The sequence below is a fragment of the Amborella trichopoda genome, chromosome 4, assembly GCF_054954075.1.
Source record: "Amborella trichopoda isolate Santa Cruz 75 chromosome 4, AtrichopodaSantaCruz75HAP2 v2.0, whole genome shotgun sequence".
In the NCBI taxonomy this organism is placed as follows: Eukaryota; Viridiplantae; Streptophyta; class Magnoliopsida; order Amborellales; family Amborellaceae; genus Amborella; species Amborella trichopoda.
Genome location: NC_142339.1, coordinates 6,682,300 through 6,706,637, shown reverse-complemented (window position 1 = coordinate 6,706,637; position 24,338 = coordinate 6,682,300). Strand labels below are relative to the sequence as shown.

Here is a 24,338-nt window from a genome sequence, read left to right as displayed (position 1 = left end):
AGGGGTGTGAGCAAAGCAAAAGATATGTAGCATGACACAAAGTAGTATCAAGGTGTGCTCCATTTTACTCTTTATCATCCTGATGCTGAACTAATGGCGGGATGCATTCTCCATCCCTTGTACAGAAGTATAATAAGCCAAGTTTACATAGTATAATAGTGGTAGAAAACATGAAATCATGGTAATTGGTAAACTGCAAATCAATTATATCCATTCAAGTAAAATTCGAAATGAAAGATGAAAGAGATTAAATCAAAATGCAAGGAAATTGGCAACAGATTAATGGATTATACACGAGTACCTTTAAACATGTCTGATTCTATACCAGATTGTAAAATAAACAGCACTAATACCTTCAAATTGTAGCAGTTGACATTGGCAATATTAGATCTTAAGTTCAATTCCTACTGCTGAGCTTACTAAGCAAAAAAAAAAAAAACTACCCTATTACTTCAGCTTAATAGCATGAATTCAAGAGTAAACACCAAAAGAAGAAATTCCAACTGGTACATAAGGAACCCAACAACATGAATTAATTTTATTGATTACAGAACACATCAAAGCCTGAAATTTTTCGAAAATCACAGGGGAAGTTACACAAAGGCACGCACTACAATCCCGGAAATGGTGGCGAATACAAAAGCCACTAAGGAATACAACCAAGACGTAACCCCACCCATTTGCTTCTATAAAAAGAGCAAGCCCCTGCACCACATTAAGAAAGCACATGACTGGTAGATAGAGAGAGAGAGAGAGAGAGGTACAAAGGAAAAACAAATAAAATAATTTATTTTCGACAGTCAAACAACATTCCAGTACAAAAAACCAAACAAGTAATCCCACAATGTACAAAAACACCAGGTCGCCCCCCATAAGCACACATTCAGAACCCCTGTTAGGGCTTCGTTCCTAAAAGTCTTATCTGGCTTTTTTAAAAGCCCTCCAAATCCCTAGGAGACTTCAATCTCCCAAAAATCTAGGACCCATTATTCACCAAACTGGGGGTTCCAACTGCTCGAAGCCCCCTCTCTCTCAACAAATAACAAATGAAAACTGCTCACAGAGGGTCCTAGCCTTCGATCTCTCTCGTTACTGTACAAACCTTAAGGTTCTCTCACTCTCTCTCTCAACATCCACCTCAATCTTGCCTCACATAAGGAGAGGAGCTCACATCCGTACTGTAAAATGAATCATCCCCAACTCCATAGTTCACATCCTTCTCATCATCCCATTTCAAAACCTCCCTTATGTATTTGAATGCCTCATCAACTGTTTTTCTCTCTCTGGCCTTCGCTTGCCACACAAAGAGCTTTCGGTTACTAATAGAAGCGTATAAGTCCTTGAACTTCATGGCCACATAGTAGTAGGCCTGGTGGGCTAAAGACTGGCTGCTATTGTGGGGCTTCACCGGAGAGAAGTCCTCGAACCATTCACAAACTGTTAGGGGAACCTTATTGATCTTCTCCTCAAAGGCATCATATTTGTTAAGGATGAGAACAAAGGGAGTGTCTCGAAAAGATGGGTGCCTTACCACATTTTCAAATAGCTCTTTGCTCACCATCATCTTGTTACGAAGAGGGGCAGGGCCATCAGTCCACATGAGGTCGTAATCGCTGAGGGCCACACAGAAAACTAAGGCTCGGATGTCCTCGAACATCTCAAGCCATTTACATCTCTCATTCAGGCCTTTTGCACTAACTCTGATTATCTGGAATCTGGTAGGAGTGGGAAACTGGGTGAACAAACAAATAGAGGAAAGAGAAAATAATAGTTGGGGATATTTTTTGGGACTGGGAAATTGTACAATAACTCAATGGACTTGGAAAACCACAAACCAAACAAAACTATGTCGGTTGATGAACAGCAGTGGACAGAAATTGGAATGCGTCCAAACAAATTATGACAGCCAATTGCAGGTCTCATCCTCTCTCCATTACCATAGCATATCATTTCATCACGTGGTTATGACCCCAAATGCAGTGGAAAAGCAGAGTCTGTTGGACTGTATTACTGTTTATATCTAAAAGAAAAGTATTTTTTGAGTCAGCAGGTGAATCTGCTAACTCACAAACGTCCATATTTAAGATGAACTTCCACAACTAAAGATTCCTATCTAATGGATAGGAAAAAAAATTAAAAAAGAAAAAAATTTATTTTATTTTATTTTATTTTTTAAATTCATGATCATCGTAGTGTAGTTCATGGATTTCTACAAATTTGGATCCACGAACTATACAAAAAATGGGTGCTAGAGTGAGCCTGCACGAGAATAGTATGAGTTGGGGGACTCATAAAAACTGGGTCCATATCTAAAACTTATCAAGAAGGAAAAAGAAAGCATGGTGGGGATGATTTTAATGAAGTCCATAGATTGTATGCTCCAGGGGGAGCATTTTCTCATTCACATCCTTGAGTAAAACCCATTCTAGGAGTAATTCTAAGATTGAAACAGAGGACGTCCAATATCTGGTATAGCCCCATGTGTTTCAAAACTCAAAATCCATTTTTTTGAAGTTGGTGTATCATATGGTGATTCTGCAGTGTATCCCAGAATTTCATATTGAAAAAACTCTCCTAAGCAGCACTTTCACCCAAGGGGGAAAATGTAAACGTGGGAGCATAGACACTCTCTCTAATGATTTTATTATAACAAAGCTGTATCTGTAATAACAAAGGGCACTCAATAACCATCAAAAGAATTAGAAAGAAAAAAAAGAAGCAAATGCATAAAGGTATCCTAGATCACCTGGATAAGGGCGGTGGACCCTCAAAGTTCTCATTGTATGGCTCGGACATGGGACTCCGATCATCCAATGAGAATTCAACAAAGGCAAGCCCGTTGCTCTGGTTGACTCCTTCAGCATATAATATGTCTCTTTCTGAAGGTTCATATTCATTACTTGATACCTCTACAGCCTGCAGAAATACATATATCATATTTTGTCAGTACAGATTGATAACACAATCAGTATTATTGTAATGGCCCTTGGGGGGGATAATTTGGACATTGAAAGTACTAAAAAGCGCAGAAGTCCCCTTCAGGTCAACTGAAGGAACAAGTAAATGAAATCATGCAGACACTAATGATATCATCAATCGGATCATGAAATTATCGCTCATATAGAGTCATTTTTGAAGAAGTGGATATGTGGAATTCCTAGTAGTAAAATATTAGTAACTCTGAATTCCACTTACAGGTGCTACTATACATTGCTGTAGGTAACAAAAAAAGCCTAAATACAACCTCAGATCTTTCTTTTTACTGCCAAATAAGTATGGCTCTCTATCTTGAACCGAAAAACAAGCTTAAACTGTGAATTTTAAAACATGACGGGCCAATGAAAAAACACATCTCAAATGCCACACGGGCACCATCAATGGGGAGCCCACCACCTCTAAGAGGCCACAAAGGCACAACCAATGGGAATCCATAGCCTCTTGGCCCTCCTCAACAAACAAGGATCCTTAGCCTCATTTAAGAGGTATTGAAGAGAATACTTGCTGGAGAGAAAAAAAGAGAAAAGACGAGTGCTAAAGAAGGGAGACTTAAAGAGAGGAACTTCAAAGACAACTGGAGGCATGCCCAAGGCAGCCATATGACTCTACCAACCTCAAGAGCAGAACCAATATCCTTGAAGGGATCTTGACCTCAAAATAATGATATGCTTAAAGTGGCACCTCGCAACTCGTCCCCGACCATGAAGAGAACTTGTGATCCTTTGAGGTATTGCAATCTCAATAAGTTGATCAAGCCCACAAGCTCATAAACATAACCAGTTATTCTTATGATTCTTCTCAACTTATGGAGATTATGACCTTTTAGCAAAGAGAGGGCAAAAACCACATTTTCATGTCGCCTCTTTTCTTCTTATTTTTATATTTGGGTTCCAGGATGGTTGACATTTCTAGGAAGCATGCATGAGATGTGTTAAACTTGCACATTAAATTGGTTCTACCCATAAATATAGCTCACAGATAAATGAAATAGAAGGCCTACATGAGCAACATATAACCCATGAAAGGGCCACAGCAGGCAAGAAAATTCATGTATATTACAAATTAGAATAAGGAATCACAGATATATTAATGAAGAAATTCAGTAAATAAATTATTCATGAAAATGAAATAAGGGAATTGCCATGGAAAACTTGAAACACGTAGGTCCAAAAAGAAAAATGCTTCACTAGCATGGCAACAAAAAAGAAAATTCAAAAGCAATCTAGGAACAAGCATTTATCCATGGCATATATCTCTGAAACAGCTTTAAAATAATGACAGTGTTGAAGTATACTCGCTCTAAGAAGTAGTGAGCCACATCAGGGAGAAAGTGCAGTTCATCTCTTCGCTTGTATGTCTCCTGGATGGCAGGGTCCCTCCAAACTTCTTCAACAAGTGGGGCATACTCCCGAGTTGCAGCAGGAAAGAATGCATCCAAATCCCCCATAGCCATAATGTCGAGAAGCCAATCAGAAAAATGCTTCAACCTTGGGTTGATGGAATAGATGCACTGATGACTTTCATTTACCACATGTCCCCCTGATTAAGAAGAAAGCGACAACAATAAGTGCAAGGACAGAACATCAATGGTACAACTAAGAATTTAAAAACATATTCATTAAAGAAAAGAAAAATGACATAAAAAAAAGTGGGAAGCAGCTTAAAAAAAAACAACAATGTAAGTCCAAAGATAAACAAGTCAACGATGTCATTTATGGAATCAATGAGTAGTTTGAACTTTGAAGAGATTCATATACATAGCAAAACAAGATACCAATTCCAGCACTATAAATTAACCTGTGCTGGGAATTTGATGAGGTGAACCAGATATATTTGTTTCATTCAATGCCTCTTCTTCAAATCTCTCTCGCCCTTCAAGCAAGATTCCAAGATATTTATACAGGTTGCTTTGAATCATTAGCTTGATATTCTGCACTTCTTCTTGTAAGAATCGGCACCCATATAAAAATTTTGCCTGTTCAATGCAAGCCAATCCATCAAAACAAGAAAAAGGAAAGAAAACCAATGACAAGGTCGATGTTATAATTGCATTGGGCCAAATAATATTTTATTTTGATAAATATCAGTTGCCAAAAATGGTAGAACAAACAAAAAGACATGCCAAAAGTTCATCTCATATAAAACAAGTGGATTGCAAATGAAAATCATTATGTGCAAAAAGGTTATATAAGCAAAGCTTAGGTCCAACACAGTCTCTGGTGATATGTTATCCTCTTTACATCTAGTGATAGAAGCTATACTGAAATAAGAAACACAAAAGTACCAACAAGCAAATAGTATTAAAAGCAAACATGCATATGAATATATGATCAATCATGACAGTAAGAAAAAGCGTGTTGGAATTACTTCAAACACAAAAAGAAAAAGAATAAGAGTGTTAAAATCAGCAATAATTATATTATCCATTTGTAAGGTTTTATTGTCTATTAGTATAGGAGTAGTTGATCCAAGCATATGGCATCAATAGTTCACACCATGGCATTGTACCTGCTTGACTATAGTGCTAGTTCCGGAACCCTGAAGTCCAAGTAACAGGAGTTTCTGAACAATTCTCTGCTCCAAATACTCTGGGACAGACCTGCTAGAATGATTAGTTGATTCCTCTCTTGACCCATTAGAAACTCCATGTGGTACAGGCAATGATAATAATGAACAAAGGAGCCGGGTTGATGCCTGCCTAGCAAAGACCACATCCAAACTGTTTAAAAAATAAAGGTAAAAACTGTCTCCAAATGTTTAATCATATTGCAGAAGGAGGTAAAAAGTGCAGAGCTTCCAAATGATGACAGGGAAGTATGCAATAGTCCAATGAACCATGGAAAAAGCACAGTTGACTGGGTCCTCACTGTGGAGTGATTACTAGTGAACAATAATTTCGCCATAGTCCATTAGATTATATTTTTCCCATTGATGACATAATGATCTGAGCAGCAAATCTACCTTTCCCCAGATGTTCCCCTTTATGTTATTCTGGCCTTCTTCCTCATATGATCCATCCTCATAAACCCAAAAATGAGTATCCCTAGGGCACTGCACCTTGGCCAGCTGAAATTCAAATTTTTTAATAAATTCATCAATTGTACATATCTAATAGAGCATACATCTAAACGTAAGATATGTCCTTGTTACTGCACGCACAATGTAAAAAGATGTAATCAATCAGATAGAAAAGAAATCAGAAACAGTGAAAAGAAATGCAGAAGTTCAATACATCCCATGAATTGGGTTTGGGCTTGAGCGGTTAGCAGTTGACGTCAAGCAACGCTACATCTCAAGTTTGATTCCTACCAAACTATCCAAAAAACGTTTTATACACCCCCTGGGGAAGCAACATTAGGCTAGAAAATATTGAAGGTGTTCAAGAAACAAATTACATATACTCTTTGTCCTTTCGATTATGGCATTGCAAACATTATATTCTGTATCTTCCTCTAAATTCTTCAATATTCAGCTGGCATGCATTTGATACAGAAAACTTGACTGTTATTACTTTGACTGTTAATTTCAACTTGTACAAAATTAAAATTATCAATGCAGATTTCTACAAGGTGAGAGATGGAATTTTTTATCTGCAATAAATGCCAATTACTCAAAATAGTACACGAAAATGCGTTGATGGATAGACATGTCTTTTATACATAACTAAGACTTCATTGGAAAAAACAAAGATACAACCAAGAGAGACAACATATAAAGAAAGAGAATTGGAAAATGTGCAGAGCATCAAGGAGGTGTAATGGAGATATCACAGTGAAGAAAGACCATGTGTTTATCACTAAATGTCCCTACTAGCCACACCACCCCAAAAACATTAGCAAAGGAGATGAATGCTAAGTCCCAAATACCATAAACTTGCCCCTGGAATCTTCAATACATGCCACTGGATAGATCTATGCATGCAAAACTCCTTTACGTTGTTGATACATGCACCCTTGAGGCATGTTCAAGAAGACGGGGGGCAGCTGCCGCTGGGTGGCCACTATGTAGGGGTGGGGGTGGAGGGGAGCGTTTTCATAAATGCTAATTTTGCATTACAAATTAGAAACATGGCCAAACATAGCCAAAAATATATGATCGAACATAGCCAGAAATATATTTTAAATTTTTAAAATTGCATTATCAATCAGAAACAAATCCAAACATAGGGTAATATTTTCAAATTAGAAATTAGAAACAAAGCCATAGCCAAGAGTATATTATAAATTTTCAGTTTTGCATTATAAATTATAAACATAGGCAAACATTGAGTATATTTTCAAATTTGTATTATAAATTAGAAACAAAGCCAAACATAGCCAAAAATATACTATAAATTTTCAGTTTTGCATTATAAATTATAAACATAGGCAAACATCAAGTATATTTTCAAATTTGTATTATAAATTAGAAACAAAGCCAAACATAGCCAAACATAGCCAAAAATATATTATAACTTTTCAGTTTGCATTAAAAATTATAAACATAGCCAAACATAGAGTAATATTTTCAAATTTGCATTATAAATTAGAAACAAAGCCAAAAATATATTATAAATTTTCAAATTTACATTATAAATTATACATATAGCCAAACATAGTAAAAAATATATTATAATCACAAAAATAGCCTTTCAATTTTGCAACAAATTGAGAACTTTGTATTCGAATTCATCCATAAAAAAATTGAACTTAAACTAAACAAGTAGTTTTCAAGGCACAAGAGAGTTATCTAGGTTTTGGGGAGCCAAAATTCCCTCAAATACTATTTCCCCCATTTTAAAGGACGAAAAATTACATTTTTTAACCCTTTTGGCGAGGGAAAATTCTACGATCGCCAAAAGGGCTCTAGGTGGGTGCTGGGCGACTAGTCGGCCACCCCAGGTCATTACCCCGCACTGGGCCGCATATGTGCAGGTCATGGCAGTGAGGCCTGTGGCTGGGCAGGCGACTCTTTGAACCATGATTTGAGGAATGCGCCCCTACTTAAATAGTGGTCGCCAAGCCAAGGGGGAATTCTTAGGGCCCATGATAAGCATTCTCATCTTAGCCTCAATAGACCAAAAACATCCATATGACCTGATGAAGGCTTCAGTGCCTAGGAGAATGCTTCCCACCACTCTTCGACCCAAGCCACTCTGTGAATAACCATTGAAATTGTGCACAAAAAGACTTAGAGGCTTCATCCAAGTTAAAATGGGGGAATCTGAAAGAGGAGTAAAGACTACCATATTCCATCCTTTGATGAATTTGGCTACACCAAGGCTTTGAAAATCTAACAAAACCAATGCCCATGCATCATCATCATCATCATCATCATCATTCAAGCCTTATCCCAACTATTTAGGGTTGGTCACACGAATCACATTCCGTCATTCCACCCTATCAAGGGTCACACCCTCAGTTAGACCATAAGTCAACCATATCTTTTTTAGTATTTCCATCCATATCTTTTAGGGCCTTTCCCTTGCCCTTTTACAGCGCTTTCCATTTGAATCAAATCACCCCTCCTAACCGGTGTTGTTCTAGGTCGGCACTACATATGCCCAGACCACCTAAGTCTACTTTCCCTCATTTTGTTGTCTATTGGAATTACCCCTAAGTTCCCTCAAATGTATTCATTTCGAACCCTATTTTTCCTTGTTTTCTCACTCATCCATATCAACATCCTCATCTCAGATACACTCATTCTATGAATGTCGTTTCTTGATCACCCAACATTTTGTTCCATAAAGCATGGCTGTTCTTACAGCCATCCTATAGAACTTGCCCTTCAGTTTTATTGGTCTGAGACAATCACATAAAACTCCAGAATCACATCTCCACTTCATCCACCCAGCTCTAATTCTATTGGCAACATCTTCATCAAACCAATCATCATCATCATCATCATCATAGCCTTTTCCTAATTAATTGGGTCAGCTACACAAATCTTGGTCTGCTTTATTAAAGACCATACCCACAATGAGGCCATAAGTCCCCATATCTTTTTGGTACTTCTTGGAAGAGATTATTTTTTATACCTTGGGTCGATAATCCATGAGAAATTAGAGATTAAAGAAGATGTTGTTCATGGAATTAGAGCTGAATGGACATAGTGGAGATGTTGAATCAATGCCCCTACATACCATAACCAAATATTGAATCCTTCAATGGAATTAGGAGGAGTCCCCCACCCTGGACCCCTCTAAAGATGTGGATGTTGCATTACTTCCAACTGCCCTAAAGAATAGCAAGGGACTGCACCTTCCAAAGCGCATGGTCCCTTGGACATTGAGACACAGTTGGACAACACGAAGCAGAGAATCATCCACCACCAACCTTTTTTTATCAGGGAAGGCACGACTCAGTCAATGTCAAATATTTGCATCACATAAAGGACCAAGTAGGCTTAAAATAACTTAATTAGATAAACAGCAGATCCGTAGTCTTGGCCTCCCACTTTTTTTGAGAAAAAGGATTCACATGCAGCAGCTATGGTAGGGCATGCCAGGTATTGAAATTCAGAAATAATAATAATAATAAATAAATAAAACAAGCAAGCAAACAAACGAACAAACAGCAATTTTGTAACACAGACAAACAACTAGACTTTTAGAAAGGAAAACAAGGAGAAAACCAGAACCTGGTTGATTGCCACATTGTCATAGAAACAAACCAAACTGAAAACAAAAACAGCAAGAACCAGAAAACCAAAACTTACAGTGAAAGCTACCTAGTTACATATCTCATCAAAGTAATGGGGCAACACACGCGAGCAAAAGTTTTCTTCAACTCCTCTTTTTGGGAAATAAAAACCAGATGCAAACCGGAAAAACCAGGCCCTACACCTCTCGAGTTTCTCCCTCAATATTTAGGCTCTCCCTTTCTCAGTCTCTCATGCACACACCCCCAAAACCATGATGCTCTTTATCTCGCAATTTTCTCACACCCTAACCTCTCTTTTTTTGTCTTTCGGTCTCACATGATATTCAGAAGGGGATAGAGCCTCATGTGATAGGCATAACAGAATTGGATGCACGGGACAGTTGGTTCAAGGCCTTTAGACATGTTTTGGGTTACGGGTATAGAGGAGATCACTTTGCCTTCAAATAGGGTTCTGTGGGGTGAGAGAGAGGAATGCAACCTCTTCTGTCCATTCTTTAGATCAGCGATCATATGATCTGACATCACACCATTATTCCTAGTTGCCCTCATCACACACTTCTTCAACTTCAAGAAGAACTTGAATTCCAATCCAATTAAGATTCACTTAGTTTCCAAGGTTTCCTTCAAATCTAATCTTTCCATAATCTTTAATCTTCCTTATATTATATCAATACATGTCCAAAAAAAAGTTAATTTCAATTTATCTTTTGAATCCCTGAAGAGGAATCTTGAAAAGAAAATGTTTTCTATAAATCACGGCACGGCCCAATTCTTATTGAACTAGGACCTCAATGCCACATAGGAGGGCCCCGTACATTTCATAAGTGATGACAAGGATACAAGTGCCTAAACACCACCCTCATGTGACCAAACCATAATAATTCCATCAATTAAAAATTTTAAAATTTGCAGAGGACAAAACAATATTAATAATTCCAAAACAGTCCCCATGTGGAAATAAAAAAATAATTCAACATAGGATCCTCATCTATTTTTAGAGCACAAGAAGTAATAATTCAAGCTAAATATTGAGAAAAGCAATTCTTATTTGATCTCTTCAAAAAAAAATATGATGCTCCTCATTAAACTATACTAGAAATCTCGAAGGAGTGGCATATTAGACTCAGCAAACCTAAAAGGAGAAGCTTATTTGATCTCTTCAACCATGCAATCACATTCTACCCCTTAAAACTAACCCATCAGGACCTATAACTCATCGTCTATCTCATGGGGATTCATGACTGGTCTATTAGAGTTAGCAAATAAGTAAGATGGATTACAAGGCCGCTATAGATTACAGGTGTCCCCAAGGACAAGTTATGCATATCCTTCAAGGTGCAGGCCTCTCAACACATGATGACTCCCATGGTCGCCTCCCCAACGTGGCTACCGCTTGTGCATGCTGTAAGGGTGGTGCGTCAAGGATCTGACCCTCACCTTCACAAGGCTCTACACCCTTACACAGGAGTATCCTTTCTGCTAACTACCTCTGACCACTGGGCTTACTTCAACCTCAACAAGGGATGAGCCACAAACCCGCCTCAATTGGTGGCCTCATTTATCTAGCCACAGTCTAAGATTTTTCACTAAATCAGCCCTAGGCCTAAACCGCCAAACCTCCGGTGAGTCCTGCAGGCACTCATACTCCCTTGGTCCCACATGGACCACATTCCCACTAAACTGAAGTGCCTTTCTTTGTTTTATTACTACCATGAGTGTTTAAATGGGTTAAAACTTAAAACAAGAGCTAAGGCCTTTAAAGGCCGCAAAATCCCAACAACAAGGTTATTATCCAAGTGGACAAACCCATCATATGCATACCTTTGGTAGGAAAGGAGACTCTAGATGATGCTAGTTAGCGTTAGGGTCTTAGGGAAGGGATGATAATCAGTACCCACAAGAGCTCAACAGAAGGATCTCTTACAGAACCAACCCAACTCTCTCTAGTCCAAACATGTTATCCACACACATCCTCAAAATTTAAAACTTCCTCCAACACTCTAATCAATCCCAGTTACTCCTCTGCTTCCATGTCTTTGAGATTCTTTGGGAGTACATATAATAAAACACATAGGCTGCATCCCATTCTCCAGAAAATCAGTCACATGCATTGAGATCCACAACAGATTCGATGGTCACAACTCACACTACACATTAACTCAAAAAGCATAAACTGATACGACACTGATCTACCACCGCAAGTCTCATGACTTTATTAAACAATCCATATCAACCCCATAGCTCCCCTTGCAAATCCCCTAAACCCTCATTAATCTCCTTAGCAAACTGCTGCCCTACCTGATGTAGCCATATTCACCCCAGATAATATATATCCGAAGGCAATCACCCCCCCTCCTCTCCTTTCACACACGAGAAGTCTTTTTCCCAAGAGACCTATACTGCCAAACAGTGATCTCCTTCAATACCCTCACCCAAAAAAAAAAAAAAAACACATTCTTCATATAATAGAATTCTCATATGTTAAAGGCACACCAACAACCAACAACTAAACCCACACTTCCTATAAAACAAATGAGTTTTCCCTAAAATCTTAAAGCCTCAAAATAGCATGCATTATATATTGTTCACATAAAAAAGACAGAAACATGCATCATGCCGCAAGATTATACATAAGACAGCAACGCATATACGTTGTCAACTTTTGAAAAAAAAAGATTATACAAAGACTGTTGTTACAGCAGCTCATGAAAATCATGAGCATGCATTATGTCATGAGAGAGCTGCCAAACCTATCTTGTTACCTTCAGGACCCTGAGCTCTACTTTCGTGATCTCCCGGCCATTAATGTATACTTCAGTGTTTCCATTGCTTGCATCAGAACGAAGCTTGCCCCCAACATTCAGTTTAGAACTTATGATCCAATCAGGCTTCTCACCTTCCTGTTTTTCAACTAAAAGAAGTAAGAATAAGGAAAACACTAAGATATATTGACGCCCATTTCCAGGGATGCACTCTTAATATCATGTAATAAAAGTTCAGCAGAAAGTAAACATGCCCAAAAACCAACTTCATTGATCCAAAGCACACGGAATATGAGCTATTTAATCTTTTTGCTCACTTGTTAGATCGTTTGAAGGGGATATTGTAAGTTTGTATCAACAGATTTGTCACATCAAATTAGAGGCATCTACATCCCTACGATTGACCTCCCTATAGCATTAGTCACCTTTTTAAATATTAAATATAAAAGATAATTCAATGTAACTATTATACCTGGACCCTAGCGGAAAAAATTGACACATGGAATTGATCAGCTAGCCTAGTGTGAGCTTAATCAAAGGAGAAACAGTAAAAATGAACTGAGAAAAAAAAAATGAAGGGGAAGTGTGCCATGATTCGATGCACCATGGGAAAACCATAATCTCTTGTTCGAAATCATGAACGGTGATGTGAAGAGAGTAACACCCACCAGCACAGGACATTACTCAAGTGGTGCAACCCACCATCCATCCATCACTGAAGCATCACTTCAGTGAACGGTCATGAGCAAATAGGCCATGGTTTTTCCAAGTCGATAGGATTATATTATACTGCACCCAAAAATAAAGTACCAAATATAGGAAACTTTCACCTTTCCCCAGAGTCCCGAGTCCTTGTCATACCAGTACCTCCCAGGCTTCAACTTTGGTGGTGGCATCGGACATCCAAGAATTTCAGCTAATTCCTCTTGTCTAAGAGGCCTGCCATTCACAAAAAGCTGCTCAGGCCGGAGCTGATTTGCCAAGCACTCCTTCTCTGCCTTCATCATTTGCCTGACCTCTAATGGACTGCAAAGGTGACCTAACATCCTCGAGCACTTTCCAAGATTTGACCTCTTTGATTCATCAATGGGTTTCCCTATGCAGCTCACACACTTTCGCCCCTCAGGCATCGATCCCATGGCTTTAAGCACGCAGTTACTGCAATACTTTGAGTCACATACCAGACAAGATTCCCTCTCCTTGAACCTGTTTTTCTTTCCACATCGACTACACACCCCTCTCTTCCTGTCTTTCCTTGAATGTTTGCTATAATCAACCCCTCTTTCAATTGAAGGAGACCCGATACTGGACTTTTCGGATTCATCTAACGTGTTGAAGGTCACGACTGCTGTTCTCTTCGCTTCAATTTGGGGTTCATAGGGGCTTTCATGGTAGCTATGGGAAGAACCAGAAGCAGAAGGGGAAGGAAGACTGGTTAATACGCTGGGGCTAAACGATTCTTCTTCAACTGATTCATGGTCAGTGTGAGATTTAACTGCTAAATTTGAAATGGATGGTCTCACTGGTAGAGAGATCGGTTCGACAATGGCCACAGGTGAGGATTCGGCTAATGAAGCAGGAGGAATAGTTGCAGAGCTCATGTCTAATGGTTCAACCTTTGGGGGGTCATAGGGAACAGGAGGACCCTGATACTCCATGGCTATGGAGTAATCCAACCGTTCATGATCTGGTAATGAAGCACCATGGGGGAGCATTTTTTTCAGGAACCCTTCCCATGTCTTCTCATCTTTCTCCTCAGCCATTACTGAAACCTACGGTTTCAACAACCCGTAGTTCCTGCAAATGTGGGTTTTTTAACTGATCTAGGGTTTCTATAATTTGGTGATCAAACAATCAGGGAAAAGAATTGGACTAAATGATCACCAGGGAATGGTTGGTAGTTTCAAGACAAATGGCCATGTTCCACTTTACTGCAAGCTACGGTTCTTGGCAATCTATGTTCTCCAAAAGTTACTCATCCTGTTACTTAGAACTTCTGTAAACACTTAAAATGAAGGTTCAGACCAAAAGGACCCGCCTTTAGTGTAATGTAGGTATAAAAATATACTTTCCTATATATGAGAATTGAGTAAACCTAGGGTCTGTGATATAACATCCATATAAGCAAACTGAGCTGAAAATATATTTGATGAGAATTAAGGTTCAGAATCGCGATGTCATTAACCTCTAGGATCTCTGTAACTTAACAAAGGACATAGCTACAGAACATAAACAGATAATAAAAATCAAGAGAACAAATCAAGTTTTTAGAGGCACAGTGACAATTTCTTTTCATAGTAGAGCCAATAAATAAAAAAGAGGGATTAATAGAAATTTACGCAAATAGGGAGGACACATCAATTTGAATCTCAAAGGATGAATCAAACTTATTGAAGTGAACCAGTGCTTCAGTAATAAAGCTACTGAAACAAAAAAAAGAACAACCTGAATGAAAAAGATCACAAATTGGAAGCAGAAACTACGAATTTATAGTCAAAAAATGGAAGTTGGAGTTCACGAAGTTGATCCCAAAGCAGATCAGTAAACCAAAAGGATCTACTGAAAGCAAACTACAGTCTTAGAAACAGATGCACCAGCACGAGAGAGCTCATATTACAAACCTAGGGTTTCAGAATAAACTATACGTCGAATCTGAAACAAAGAGATACGATTTCAGAATGGGAGAAAAAGAAGACTAGATGCATAAAATGGAGCGATTGTACCAGGTTATAGCGTCCGTTATTAGAGAAAATTGGACCTTTATAAACCAAGCAAGCAACAACTTACAGACACCGACTCTAGGGTTTCACAGGCAATACCAAAACATCCAATCTGAAACAAACGTTGCAGGAACCTAGGGTTTCAGAGCGTTAGGTAAGGTCTCGGAAACAGAGACGGAAACGGAAGACGAAGATAGGAGGCATAAATTGGAGAGAGTGTACCCGGGTTTATTGTTGCCAGTCAATGACTCTGAGCTCAGAGGGGGGCCCATCCGCCATTAAAGCTCTCTGCAACTCTCTTGTCGGGTTTCAGAGAGAGATTGTCGGTTTAGAGAGAGAAGAGAGTTACGAGTAGAGAGAGATTAGAGAGACAATAAAGTGTCGGATTCGTAGAGAGAGAAACAGAGAGCAGTTAGCCAGACAGCGGATAAAAGTGTAGAGAGAGAAAGAGAAAGCAGCGCGGATAGAGAGAGAAAGTTCAGAGATGGGTAGAGAGAGAATAAAACGAGTACAGAGAGAGAGCGAATCGGACACGGTGATTGAACCATTGACAAGGTATATAAGGCTACCGCCGGCTAGTGTCCGGATGCCGTTAACTTGACGGCGTGAGTGGAAAGAGAGAGAAAAGGGCTTGCGTTGACGTAACGTGCAGTTTGGTAGCATGACGGCTTGCCGTTAAAGTCCAAATGACCTTAACTAAACTCCGTATCCCAATATAGTCCCTTACTGAGTGAGATGCTGGAAATAACTATCATGTCCCTGTCGATGGGGCCCACAGGGGATGCGTGATTCCCCTGCCCAAGCAGTGGTGCGCCCAGTTGTGTGGGGACAGGATTGGAATTTGTCCACGTGGAAATTCCTTGGCGGCAAGATATTCATTTGGCTGATGTAGTAAACAGTAGAGCACCGTCTGGCCCGCCCTGGCTTGATCGGCCCAATAAGCCCTGGCCTTGGCTTATCCGGGTGTTTTGGATTAGATAATAAACAAAAAAGAGTAAAGAAACAATAGCATTGGCTCGGGCCGAACCCGAGCTGGCTCTGGCCTTGGCCTCGGGCCTAGCCCTGCCTGGTCCAGGGCATATTTTGTGTCTCACACCCTAATTTTTTATAGGCAAGCTGAACTATATATATATATATATATATATATATATATATATATATATAAATGAGTAATGATCCTATTGGAACATCCCCCACCCATATGTGTAGGATCTCAAACGATCACCATTAAAATTGACACATATTTTTAAAAAAGTTATCACATGGGTGTGGGATTTGATTTTTTTAGATATCCGTACCAACTTTAATGGTGATCTTTTGAGGGTCCTACACGCATGGGTGGGGGAAGGTCATATAGGATCTTTAATCATATTATATGATTAAAGATCCTATATGACCTTCCCCCACCCATGCGTGTAGGACTCCCAAAAGATCATTAAGTACGGATCTCTATAAAGTTATTAGATGGGTGTGGTATTTGACTTTTATATAGATCTGTACCAAATTTAATAATAATCTTTTGATGTCTTACACACATAGATGAGGGTGTAGGACATCAAAAGATTACCATTACATTTTACTGAAAAAAATGCATTTCGACACCACATTCAAAGAAAAAGTAAGGATGCCATAGCTCAGAGGAAAAGTATATCATATACTTGTCATATTAAAAAGAGGGGCACAACAAGGACTATCATAATCCATTCCTAATGATACATTATGTAGTTCAGATATTGGAGATTGAATATATCTGAAAAAAAAAATCATTTTTTTTAGAAATCTACGCTGCCGCCCCCTTCTAAAATAATGATATCAAATAACCTCCCGCCAATGAAAAACCCCATCGATTATCTTTCAAATTAAAAGAAAATAATATTTAACATATTATATTGAAATTGTGCTGGTCCGGCACAAACTGGCTTCTATATTTAAGTTGTGATGATCCGACGCATTTGCGACAAACTGGCTTAGAGAGAGTTTGTCTTAGAGAGAGAGCGGGAAACCTGGTAAAAAACAAAGGTACTTTGGTCAAAAAAATATATAACTTTTTTTATTAAGGGGTGGGTATTTAAAAAAAAAAACAGCATTGGCATTAATGTATGGTATCAAAAATTGGTAAGGGGCAACATCTAGAAAGTCCAATTTGGTGGCAAGGGGGTATTTATAATTCTTTATTGTCTAAATTATGATGTATATCATTTTTATTTTTTCTAATGACCCTTGGTTGAAAATCGAGGAATGCTTTACCCGTGCTTTCTCTTACCTCTTCTTCCCTTTCTCTTGCAACCTCCCTTGAGTCCTAATCTCCCTCTATTATCTCATAAACCTCACAAGTAAGCTAAAAGATGCAACTCAAGGTCCATTCATGTCGTAAGGTTAAAAAATATATATATATCTATATAATTTGGGCAATAAAAAATATAAAAATGAGGTTAAATATTATTTTCGCGTACATGGGCCTTTCATGGAATCAAAGGGTTATTTAGAATTATAATTTTAGATATGGCGTATACGACTTTTTCCATTAGAAATAGATGGTACATGCACCTGAGGTGTAAACACCATTCGTGTATGATATTCTCTTGCTAGTAAAAAGGTCAAATTTGCATTATGACAAAAGGATAATGGGATTTATAACACGAGGCAAATTAGCAATGTGTAGGTCGTGTTGGCATGAAAATGAATGTGTTTTTTTTGTACATGAATAACCAAAATCTCCGGAAAGAATGATAAAGGTAGACGCATGTTCTATCATTTTAATGGTTGTTAGGTTTGGAATCCAATGATCCATGTTTAGCCCTTCAATAAAACTATGGAGTTCATCTTAAAGGTGGGGTTTCTATGAGTGAGCTGATTCATTTATTCATGTGTCTCCCCCTCTAAAATTCACCCTAAAGATGGAGAATGATCTAGGACATGGTGATCATGAGAAACAAAATACTAAAATTCAAAACTGTTTTTTTTTTTTACCCATCTATTTAAGCCACTCTACTCTTGTTTCCCTCCACAAGAGTGGCCTTCGCGCTAGTGTGGCATGACTCATTGTTTCTCTCGACAAGAGGGGCCTTTATGTCCGCTTCGGCCGAAGAGGGTGAAGCTTTCGGATTTTAAGTTTAGACCGAAGTGAAGTGAAGCTTGGTGCTTCATCTTCGGGCCGTTTCGATTAGCTTCAGTATGCTTTGGGCCGATTTAGTCAAAGCAAACAAATATCGGCATTTTCGGCTAAAGCAAGGAAATATCTATATAAAAATATTTTTTAATTTTTTTTATTAATTGTATATATTTATATAAAAATATATATTTTATTATATTAAATTTTTTTAAAAAAGTCCAAAGTCTTCCTCCTGAATCAACTAAAACACCAAATTATTTTGTTTTTCTCACCAAATCAAATAAAACTCTGAAGCGAATTTGACAACATTACTTTTCTAAATGTTTCTTAAATACGCAATTCCTTCGAGAGGCAAGAAAAGTATCATCCCATATTTATTGGAAAGATTTCACAAAGCAGACATCGGTAGATTTCGCTTCAATTAGGAGTTAAAAAGTAGCATTGCTCTAGGCTTTGAGTGCAAAACAAATGCCTCTTTATAGGCCTTCAATTAAAGATGGAAATAATCATTGGATTGCTCAAGTCCCCCATATTCACATGTTAGGTGAATCTGAACTATTATGCATTTTTTAATTGAAATTTATGAAAATATGCATAAGATTTAATATTCTACCTATTTAAAACTATTCCAACTCAAAGTCATATGTTTTTTTTTTTTTTTTAAGGAATTTTGAAATCAAATCAAAAGCTATGCACAAGGTGTTAAATTGCTCATATCTCGTGCATAATTTGATAAATTTCCTTTTGGTGAGAATCATCTTCATATCCCCTCACTAACTACTCTTGAACTCGAAACCCTAAACCTAAACTCTAGTATTTAAAGTCTCAAAAGCATTAAAGACCAAGACAATAACTTCCAACATTTGAGTCTCAGCTAACCAACCTCAACCTTAGAAAGAGAGTTACATAAATGAAATTGAGAATGTCTTAGGCCAAAAATATTGTTTACATGAATTAAGAGGCTTTTAGTTATTGAATGCTAGTTGGTATCATTATTTATTTTTAAAGAACCAAAAGGTATTCCTAGCCGTTCTCCAACATTCTTTTTTTCTATTGGAAAAGGATTGGTGTCGTGGTGGTAACACCCCATACCTTAGTCACCACGTATATATATATATAAAATAATGACCCTATGAGACCCTCCCACACCTATGTGGGTAGGATCCCAAATGATCACCATTAAATTTAACACAAATCTCTAAAAAAGTTATCACATGTGTGTGTGATTTGACTTTTCCAGATATTTGTGCCAAATTTAGTGGTGATCTTTTGGAGTCCTACACATATGGGTGTGGGAGGGTCTAACAAGAACATTTCTCATATATATATATATATATTGCCGAGGTTTTGGAAACTTCAACTACACTAGAAAGTAATTACCAGAATACCCTTCGAGTTTTAGACTCTCCTACTGCTTGCAATTGGAAAAGGGGATGGGGTTGTGGTGATAGCATCCCCCACCCTAGTCACCACGTTGTGCTTTCCATTCTCACCACTAACACCACCCCACCAACGCTTTCAAAAAACTAACTTCTAGTCTACTTGAAAATACGGGTAGGAGTTTGTCTTCCCCACTAAATTACCCAAAAAAAAAAACTTGTTTGCAATTGGTAAATTGATATATGCCCATAATATAGGACTTATGCCGTTCAATAATTCAAGTGGCATAGAATAAAACAAAAAAAAACTCATGTCACCCACTCTAAGTTGAAGAGTGAATTACACTCACGTGGAGGCAAGAAACTCACCCTCTTCAAAACTATAAAGTAGAACAATATTTTTTGGTGGATACAAATATTGACATAAGAAATGGAGGACATGATGCTCCTATGAACTTAATCATATAGCATAATGAAATAAAATGAAAGAAGTGACAACTTAATAGTTTTCATTAGTGTTTAAAAATCGAAGATCCAACTGAGAACCGCCCAAGCCAGCTCGAATCTAGTGGGATACATTTTTTTGTTTTACTTTTTGTAATTCAGTGGGAAAGACAAAGCCTTACCCATTTTTCAAATAGTTTAAGAGTTAGTTTTTTTTAAGGTGTTAGTAAGGTGGTGTCAGTGATAATGAAAACTACAACGTGGTAACTCGAGTGTGGGGGTACTACCACCACAACCCAGCCCCCTTTCCCATGGGGCATTGGTTTTAGGTCTAAAGAACCCTAGTTTCCACTAGTTCCCGAGGTTTTCTTTATTACTATTTTTGTGTATAAAGTTTCATTTCAGAACTGTTTGAACTGGCTCAAAACTACACCCGAGCCAGCCCGAAACCACCCAAGCCGGTTATCAACAATAAATAAATAGTTACAACAATTCACAAACACGATAATCTCCACTATCATGATCATGAATATGCGAATGAAAGGAATTTGAACTTATAAGTAAATAGTTACAACAATTCAAAAACTTTAAAAAATAGTTTACAACAATTCCCCTGCTCCTCATAGCCTTATTCTCATTTGCTCCATGTGCACAATGCAAAATAGGCTTTGCGCATATACTTGATTCTCTCATTATAATTTGTCAATATAGGGCTAACAACCAGTATTTTCTTTCTCTATAATTGACAAAATAAACGTCTTACAAAAGGGTGGAAATGGACCCGGACCCAACTCGGGATTGGATGGGTAGACCCGACCTTGGTCCTGCGGGTATAGGTCCAAAAATTGGACCCGGCGGGTTGGGTTGGGTTTGAGTCTAAATCTTGGACCCGAACACTATTCGGGCCTAGGTCCATCTCGACCGGACCTGGAGTTGACTCGAATAGTATTTATATTTAAATAATATTTAATATATAATATTTAATTAATTAAATAATGCATGTATATATTTAATAAATTCATTTAACATATTTATATACATAGATATTTTGATTTTTGGGTAGATCTGAGTCCCATAATATTTTTCGGGTACCTCACCTGACCCGACCCGTTGCTACCCTTGAAAACTACAACTTTCGAATGATTTTATTTTGGACTAATCCAACGTACTTTTCTTACACAGTTGCTAGCAAACAATAATGAAAGGCTTCTGGCAAGAGAGAGAGAGAGAAAGAGAGAGGGACTCTGGTTTTGAGTGGTGCAAAAGGGTGACCGTACAAGGCTCAAAACTAATGCAGCAAATGCTTTGGCCAGTGGAGTAGAGAAAGAGAAAGTGTATAGGTGGTAAATGTGACAGAGGTTTGGATAGTGGAGAGAAAGTTCAAAGGTTCCAAACTAACACAGACAAAGGCTTTGCATGGTGGAGAGGGAAAGTGGGGCTTTGGGTGGTAGAGAGAGAGAGGACGAAAGTGGAATACATACGAGCTAATAGAGATAGACAAGGTCACAGTTTATATGAGAATTCATACGTGGATGTTCTTTTTCTTCTTTTTTTTCTTTTTTTTTAAAGTTCACCGCAAATTTCATTGTTTCTTTTTTTTTTTTTTGGAAAGTTCACCTCAAATTTCATTGCCTCAAAAGAAAATACAAATAAAATTACAGAAGGATGAGACTATCAATGATGATTGGTGTACTCCCTTTAGCAAGAACATCAGCCTCAACATTACGCTCTCTATAGCAATGCACAAGATCAAAGGAAGAAAAAAGCAAAATAAAATCAATTTTGTCAACATTACCCTCTCTATAACAATGCATAAGATCAAATGAAGAAAAAAGCAAAAAAAATCAATTTCATCACACAAGCACTGAAGTCTCCAAGGCAGATTCATCTCTCATTTTGCCCACACAATAACATTAGAGGAGTCCCTTCAATAGTATTATAAGCACCCAACTTCATAAGAATTTTTAGGCCTTCTAAAAGTCATCTCAATTTAGCCTCTGGATTGCCACACGGACTTGAGAATGTCCTTAAAATACAACCAGTGTGGTCTCTAATGAGTCATCCAAAACCCGTTGGTCTTGGGTTGCCTAGAGAACTACCATCAAAATTTAAGTTTTAGACCATTCAAAGGAGATGATATCCAAATAGTTCTAATCGTATTGGAATATGGACAAAATTTTAACACCTAGATTTTGAAATACGTGGCTTTTGGATATACTATTGCACTATTTGTGCATTGAGAACCAATCTACTGCCATTGCTAAAATATTTGACTTGAAGACATCCAAATCTAAGCACACACTATCAAAGATTCTCCTATTGCGCTCTCTCCATATATTCCATACTATACTCGTCCACAAAGATCGCCATAGAATAGTGCCAATCTTTGAAAGGCCTGGGTACATCCATTTTTTGAATAATAAAATTCATTGATTGAGGGATTTGAACTTGAAGTTGAATCATTTGTTGGCACCAATTCTACAGGTTATGGGAGAATGGGCAATGCAACAGAAGATGGACAAGATAGTCTACCATTTCATCATCTTGCAAACACAGTAAACAACCATTTGTTAAAATGAATCCCTTCCTTCGAAGATTATCCATGGTGGGAATCTTCTTTTGGCATGCAATCCACAAGAATGGTTTTACTTTCAACGGAATGTGGAGACTCCAAATATTTTTTAGATTTGGGTCTATATCTCGATAAGTATCATCATAAAGCAGATGATAGATGGACTTTACCGATAAGTCACCATGAGGATTTAGATCCCAAATAATAGAATCTTCTCTATTTGGAACATATAAAAAGTGTTGCAAGATATCATTAGACATTGGAACTCATGAACGAAAGCATCAGACATACTTCTGTACCAGCACACAATAGACCATGAAGGGTTGAAGCATTGTCCACTCTCGACTCCTTTACTGAGGCTAGTGGATTTAGCACTTTAGAAATAACATCAAGAAATAAGTTTTGAAGGGGGTAGTCTCCCATCCACTTATCAAACCAAAAAACAATTTGATCTCCCTTTCCCACCAACTTTCTACGGTGTTGAAAATATAAATGTCTACAGTAATCGATCACTTTCCAAACACTTGACATTGCTGTTTTAGATCTCGGGCTTCCAATTATTCTATATTTTTCTGATCAATTTTTAAGATGGACTTTGAACTAATTAGTTATGTAAAAGAATTTTAAAAATTTAAGAGCCCTGTATCTCTCTTATGAGATATAATAAAATAGTTGTTCTTTCTAATCTAAGCAACGTGGGACTAAGGACATGTTTGGTACGCGTAAAAGTATCTTTCTGCTAATAGTTTATATTTTCATGAAATTATTTTCACATGAAAAGACTCCTTCATGTGATTAGGTATGAAATTTTTTCATACTAGTTATTCCCCGTGCATTTTTCAAACCATTGGCAGCTAATTGGTAAGAAAAAACTCCCACATCTAATCACAACTAATAAATAATATAAAATTTTAGTTAAAGATCATAGTTAAATGTCATATTCTATATTGATAAAACTTCAATTTATAATTAACTAAAGGGTGTGGTTTGTATGAGATTGCAACCTTAAACCAATTAAGGCGCACCTCCAAATTTTATCATAATATGTAATTTTGGTGTAAAAACATCTTAGGATTATCTGAAAATCGATTTTCATTTGTAATTATAAAATTTTAAACTCCAAAAATGGTTAAAATCAAATAGATCTATAAATATATGAAAATCTAGAAAATGGATGGTGTCGATAATGTGTTGCAAGATGCACTATTTATGGGATTCGAAATCTTTTTTATTCTCTTCATATTCATACATTTTGACTTCTAAATTATCAATTAGATGGTTTTTCAACATTAAAACAATATTTTCCAATGGATTTTTTGGGTGCAACTTTAATTCAACATTTTAGGGTTGCAACCTTAAAACTTTTTCCTTAACTAAAAAACTTACTAAAATATCCAAATAGTGAAAAGGCACTTAACTTTGATTTGAAAATAGAAAATTAATCTGATTCCTGATGCAAGGAAATCTTATTTCTCAGTTACTCATTGCGGAAATTTAATAATAGATTCCTACAATTGAAAACAATGGCAGATTTTTACAATTAAAAATAACGGAAGAGTTCCCTTACTTCGCAGTCATATATATTAGCTATATGCTAAATAATGAAGATCATTACTAAAAATACATAGAAAAAGAAAGAAAAAAAAAAGGTGTAATATCCTAGTCTTTTTTTGAAATGTTAAAAATTCAAGAAACTAAATACATTAGG

At 37.4% G+C, this 24,338-nt stretch overlaps 1 protein-coding gene across 2 annotated transcripts; it reads right to left on the bottom strand.

Annotated features, from left to right (window-relative positions):
- Positions 1-511: 511 nt before the first annotated feature.
- LOC18439189 (extra-large guanine nucleotide-binding protein 3) lies at positions 512-14,347 on the bottom strand. 2 transcript variants are annotated; one of them, XM_088864579.1, is made up of 8 exons: positions 13,234-14,347; positions 12,404-12,541; positions 5,959-6,063; positions 5,506-5,691; positions 4,795-4,972; positions 4,292-4,536; positions 2,747-2,916; positions 512-705 (listed from the first exon to the last, which is right to left on the bottom strand). In XM_088864579.1, exons 1-8 carry the CDS (start codon positions 14,164-14,166, stop codon positions 687-689), a joined length of 1,974 nt encoding a protein of 657 aa, XP_088720705.1. In that variant the 5' UTR covers positions 14,167-14,347; the 3' UTR covers positions 512-686. The 2 variants fall into 2 exon arrangements, with proteins under 2 accessions (XP_088720705.1, XP_006849425.1); XM_006849362.4 differs by lacking the exon at positions 512-705 and adding an exon at positions 768-1,715.
- Positions 14,348-24,338: the final 9,991 nt, after the last annotated feature.